This window comes from Chelon labrosus, assembly GCF_963514085.1.
Source record: "Chelon labrosus genome assembly, chromosome: 17".
In the NCBI taxonomy this organism is placed as follows: Eukaryota; Metazoa; Chordata; class Actinopteri; order Mugiliformes; family Mugilidae; genus Chelon; species Chelon labrosus.
The window spans coordinates 9,521,530-9,526,981 of record NC_140350.1 but is presented as its reverse complement, the minus strand read 5'-3'; the positions used below and the strand labels follow the sequence as shown (position 1 = coordinate 9,526,981).

The window sequence follows — 5,452 nt, the reverse complement described above, 5'->3', positions numbered from 1 at the left end:
GCAACACGTACAATAAAAAGAAGACTGCAGGAAGGAAGCAATGCTTCTCAACGACCCTCAGTTCAGTGTCTGAGGGGCCTACTCTTTAGTTAGGTCATTGCACTGAGGCTTCTGGCCAAGTGCAATGACCTTTCACTGTCCACTATAATATCTAACACAGATTGTTTGTGCCAGCATAGGTTTTTCCTCCTGTTGCACTGTTGTTGCAAATTGAAAAAAATTGGTGGACATGTAGATGAAATACAACAGTTGTAGTTATGTTTTGTATGCCCCACAAGTCACTGTCTTCAAGGGGAAAAAAAATAAATAAAAATATTTCAACAGTTTGAGTTCTAATTCTGTCAAAATGGAGGCCCATCTTGACGAGCAAAAGACAATGAAAGATCGATAGCCTAAGCCAGCAGCAATTGCAGGTTCTAATTGTAAAATATTTGCCCTTGTTTTTTCCTTCTCTTTGAAGTCTAGGGATCACTCTGCTCTTGTCCTCGGGTGCTGCCCAGGCCTGATTTATGGGGATGGGTTCCAGGGAAGCTACTCTAAATTACATGGCCCTTAAACCTGAGCAGAGAGAGACAGAGAGAAGGAGCATCGCCACTCTAGAGACAGCTAATTGCAAGGACAAATCTTTCCTACGGTAGATAAGAAGGTTCATCTCTTCCCAGACTTGACAAAAGGGGAAACACACATAATAGATTAGCCCACTTTGATAAATGTGCAATTTGTCATGAATGTCCCTGAGACAAATACTCATGGAATATCTACTTACAATAATGTCTCTTCATTACTTATCACTGTAAAAATTAACTAGCTCACTATACAGTGCAGAGAATAAAGCAATTGTTCAGTCAGAGCGTATTGCTGTTAGTAAAGTGAGGAAGTGTATTGATTTAAGCGTAAAGGACTAATTTGTGCTAGTCACTTGTGACTTACATTTTCCAAACTATTCATCTTCATGAAAAGCTTCAAGTAAAAACTCAGAAATAGTGTAGAAGATTACAGAAGTGTTAAAAGACCGAAAAACTGTGTGAATAAAATTCTCCACAAAGATGTTAAAGGAAGTCTAAACTTAACTACAGTTTCCAACTAATTAGTGTGTTTTGCTTCTGTTTTACACTGACATGAGGTGTTGAAACTCTTCTGTAAGATCCTGTAAGGGATGTGAGGGAGAGTCAGAGTAGGAGGAGGAGGTGACAGTGCCATTTGCCTGGAGGGCGCCCATAAACCTGGAGAGGGAGAGAGTGTGCACCATTCCTCACAGGTGACTGTATCATGTGACTTCAAGATCTTTAAAAAGCAGGCCAACCTGTCTTGTTGAGGTACAAGTAATCACAAGGCGCGAGAGGAGTCAGAGGAGGAGAATACCTGGGCTGTCGGCACACCAACAAATACCGACAGCCCCACACAAGAAGCTAGGAGCTCTCAGAAAGAGTGCGCAGAGGAACGCGAGAAGACTGCAATCACAGCACGCCGTGCAGACCACATGTAAATGACTAAGACTTTTACTCTGACTGGTCAAGTGTCCACGTTACTGAAACAATGAGCTGCAGCAGTGTTGCAGGTTCGGAATTCTCTGAGGAAGAGCTGGACCTCGGCGGGCTCGGCCAAAGTGAATACGAGGAAAACTCCAAGGCATCGTTCCAAGACAGTGAGAGCTCAAGCAGCAGCCCCAGCGAACCAGAGGAAGGTCAGACCAAGAAGCGCAATCGACCTGTCCGCTCAAAAGCTCGAAGAATGGCTGCTAATGTGCGTGAGCGAAAACGCATTCTGGACTACAATCAGGCTTTCAATGCCCTCCGTGTTGCTCTGAATCATGACCTCAGCGGCAAACGGCTATCCAAGATCGCCACATTACAGAGGGCCATCAACCGCATTTCTGCTCTTTCAGTGTTCCTGAGTTCCAATCCCCCCAGCAAGCCCTGCACCCACCGGGAGTGCAACAGGTCATCTGTAGGGCCAGCAGCGATGGGAGCGTCTCGACTTGAGCAGACCAGGGTGACAGTTCCTCGTCTGGAGCATCAAAGCTACGTCCCCTGGCATGCATCCTTCCCTCACCAGATGCAGTCACAGCAAGGCCCTCACATGCACAGGGTGCCCGGGGAGCCACATGCATACATGGATAACACTGCGTCATCTTGCCCCCCGTCACCACACTTCCCTTGTTATCCCACTGAGGGACAGCTTTATGCCTCACATGGACACTGCAGCAGCCCTCACAATCATCCGCCCAGTCCTCTGCGGTACCCTCAGGTGGGTGAGGGGTTGGGGTACCAGCCGGGGATGTGGGCGCCCTGCACTCAAGGATACATGGACACTTTTGTGGAGCCATCTACCACTCTGGGGCTTCCATGGCAGGTGAGCTACCTGCAGGAGCCAGAGCACAGTCTCCCTCTGTGCTCTGATGTCCTGTAACATGCCACACCCACAACTGTGAGCCCTGAAGACTGAAGAACACCAGTAGACTTGTGAATGGTGTGAGGTTCTTCTGCTGTAACTATATACATAATATTACAATAACACTATCTAATCACAGTCTCGACTGCAGAATGTCGTGTATATTGTGAAATGTATTTTTATCTTGCATTTCAAAATGTTCAATCTAAGGAATGATGCTGCAGACAATTGACATATGTTCTTGCCATTAAATTGTCATCTTCTTGGCGTTCTGCAAAAGTGGATTTAATGAAATGTTATGTTGCATTACTTAATGAAAGACCATGAAAAGGAATAAGTGGACTAATCAACAAATGTAACTGCTTCCACATTATGCCGTCTTTCCAATGGTAGAGAGTGCATCTTTACAAACTGTGGCACCAAAGTTTATTAATGTATTTATTGTCTGTACTGCATAACAAGTATTGGTTGTTTTTAAGGTTGTAAAGAGTTTGTACATACTTTTGTTTTTTTAAACTTAAGAATTAAATGTTACATTTATATGATTCTTCTTATGCCTCCTTTTGTAACAAAACGTGTTTAATCAGGGTTTACTCGGTTCACTCCATTTAGCAGTAACACAAAAAACCTGTGTGTGTGTGTGTGTGTGTGTGTGTGCACGGATGTCCATGTGTTTGTGCTATTGTACAGCTGTCTTTCTGAGAACCAGTTTGAGTTTTACACTATCGGTGTGAGGACCTTTGTGCAAAGTGATGACATTCTGGCTGGTCCTCACTTCTTTACAAGGCTTTTTTAGGGTAAAGGTTACAATATGGTTAGGGTTAGGGATAGGTAAAGTTTTAGAGAATGTATTATGTCAATGCATGTCCTCACAAGGATAGCCATACAAACATGTGTGTATGTGTTTGATTATAGCCTAAGGTTGGTAGCCTCCACAACTCTGTGTCTGAGATGACAGAGGTCCTTCACTCAGTTGAGAAACAAGCCCATTCTTGTCATTTTTTCATGGAGAAGAGAAGTCAAGTTGTTATTTACACAGAGCAAAATAAAAGCACAAGCAGACAGTGAGAAGGACAACACCGACAATACTGGCAATGCAGTGGTATGAAAAGTTCAGGTAGTGCCTCTCATGCACAATTTATTTTTCTATAATTTTTTCTATTGCTCAGAAGTACATTTCTGTTAACATGACTGCACGGAACCAACAAGAGTGAGATTATTTTTACAAACAAGTCAGCTGCCACTATTTTTTTTTCTTATCAAGAAGAGTGAATTCTAACCACAATAGATCCTCCTGGCCATAATAGCTCATGTTAGTCCAGAACGACTTTTCCTCCCCTGAGCAGCATGTCATGGAAAACAGCTTTAATATCAGACCATAGGACAGAGCGCACCGACAGATTTATGTGGGTTCAGGAAGGAAGAGTGTGCCCCGTCATCAGCGTAGTGAAATCCCCTGTCGGGTTACACTGGCCCGCAGGTGGAACTGGGTGTGTTAGAGTGTTTTGAACGTCCTGGAGGTCTCCCAACAAGAGCCTCGAGAAGCTGCTGAAAAGTGTTGGCCTGGGGAGAACTACTGCAGGCTGAGAGGAGAAATAAATGGTGCGGTACAACAACAATTAGTAGGCAGGAAGGAAAGGGAATACGGACAAAGAGATGAATGGAGAGGAGGAGTACAATAATAATAAGAGGAGGATGTAGGTGGTGAGAAAAAGCTGGAGAGTGACTACACTTTGAGGCCGTTGTTCAGCTTCTGCACAGACGTGAATCACTGGAAAACCTTGACTCACCAGTGAGAGACAAGTGTGGCTTACAGCGTTCAGTGACGGCATGTCTCTTCCTCCTCCCTTTTTGGCACAAATGCAGTGCCAGTTTGTCTACTCACCTGGGCCCTAAAGAGACTCCAGAGTGAAAGTGGGCTGATGGTAGCATGCAATGCTACTGAGATTATGTTTGTTTTCCAGTTATAGCTGATGGTCTATTTTACAGATATAAAGTTACTACCACTCATTATCTGCACACCAGAAAAACTGGGGTACAGAAAGATAACCTTTTTGTTCCTTTATTAAAGAGTTGTAATCAACATAGATGTAGTGGTTCAGAGATTTGCTACCAAAACTGACAAAAGAAGATTAATAAAATACGCCATGGATATCATTGGACGGTAAGTTCCAAAACATGGAACAAAACCATGAACTTTCATCGGAAACCATGATGGCATTTCCACAATTTTGAAGTTAAAATGTTTCAAAAAAGTGGCGTATCACTCACTCACTCATCTTCTGTAACCACTTACCCTGTGAAGGGTTGCGGGGGGGCTGGAGCCTATCCCAGCTGTCATCAGGCGAGAGGCGGGGTACACCCTGGGCTGGTCGCCAGTCTATCACAGGGCTAACACAGAGAAACAGACAACAATTCACACTCGCATGCACACCTACGGCCAATTTAGCATCACCAATGAACCTAACCAGCATGTCTTTGGATGGTGGGAGTAAGCCGGAGTAGTGGCCGATCAATCAAAAACAAAAATAATCATGAGCTGGAGTCGTTCTGTGACTGTATTTAAGTATATCTATTGACTAATTACCAACATTTGTTTGGGCAAAATGATGTGGTCACGTCCGATGATTTTTTTTCATCAGAGAACAGAAATGTTGATGTTGTTTAACGGGTCAGCACTTCACGTTCACTGGTGACTCACCTCAGGATTTAGCTCATTTCTCCAACATGAACGGCTGTCAGTGATGCATCTCTTTTTCAGACTGTTCCACCCTCTTGACACCTTCCGCTGCCAAGCTGATGGAAAAGAAAACAAGCAAACATGAGAGAAATCGTGCCAAGACATAAGGGTGTGTTTGCGTGATATATGGCGGATGAGTCAGCCTTCAGAGTGAAGATGCATGTTGATTCTCTACATACTATGCTCACCCCGGGGCCCAAAGTACAAACATGTGCATGCACACGCACATGCCGCTGCTACGATGTCATCGGCATTGGGGAAAGCAGTTAATTTGCCAGAAGACAAGACATGACATATGTTTGTTCCCATGACATGCACAAA

The 5,452-nt window shown here is 44.1% G+C and overlaps 1 protein-coding gene across 1 annotated transcript; it reads left to right on the top strand.

The window, feature by feature from the left end:
- The first annotated feature begins 564 nt into the window (after positions 1–564).
- bhlha9 (basic helix-loop-helix family, member a9) lies at positions 565–2,462 on the top strand. Its single transcript, XM_084565583.1, has one exon. The coding sequence runs from the start codon at positions 1,537–1,539 to the stop codon at positions 2,407–2,409; it is 873 nt and encodes a 290-aa protein (XP_084421709.1). The 5' UTR covers positions 565–1,536; the 3' UTR covers positions 2,410–2,462.
- The last annotated feature ends 2,990 nt before the right edge of the window (positions 2,463–5,452 follow it).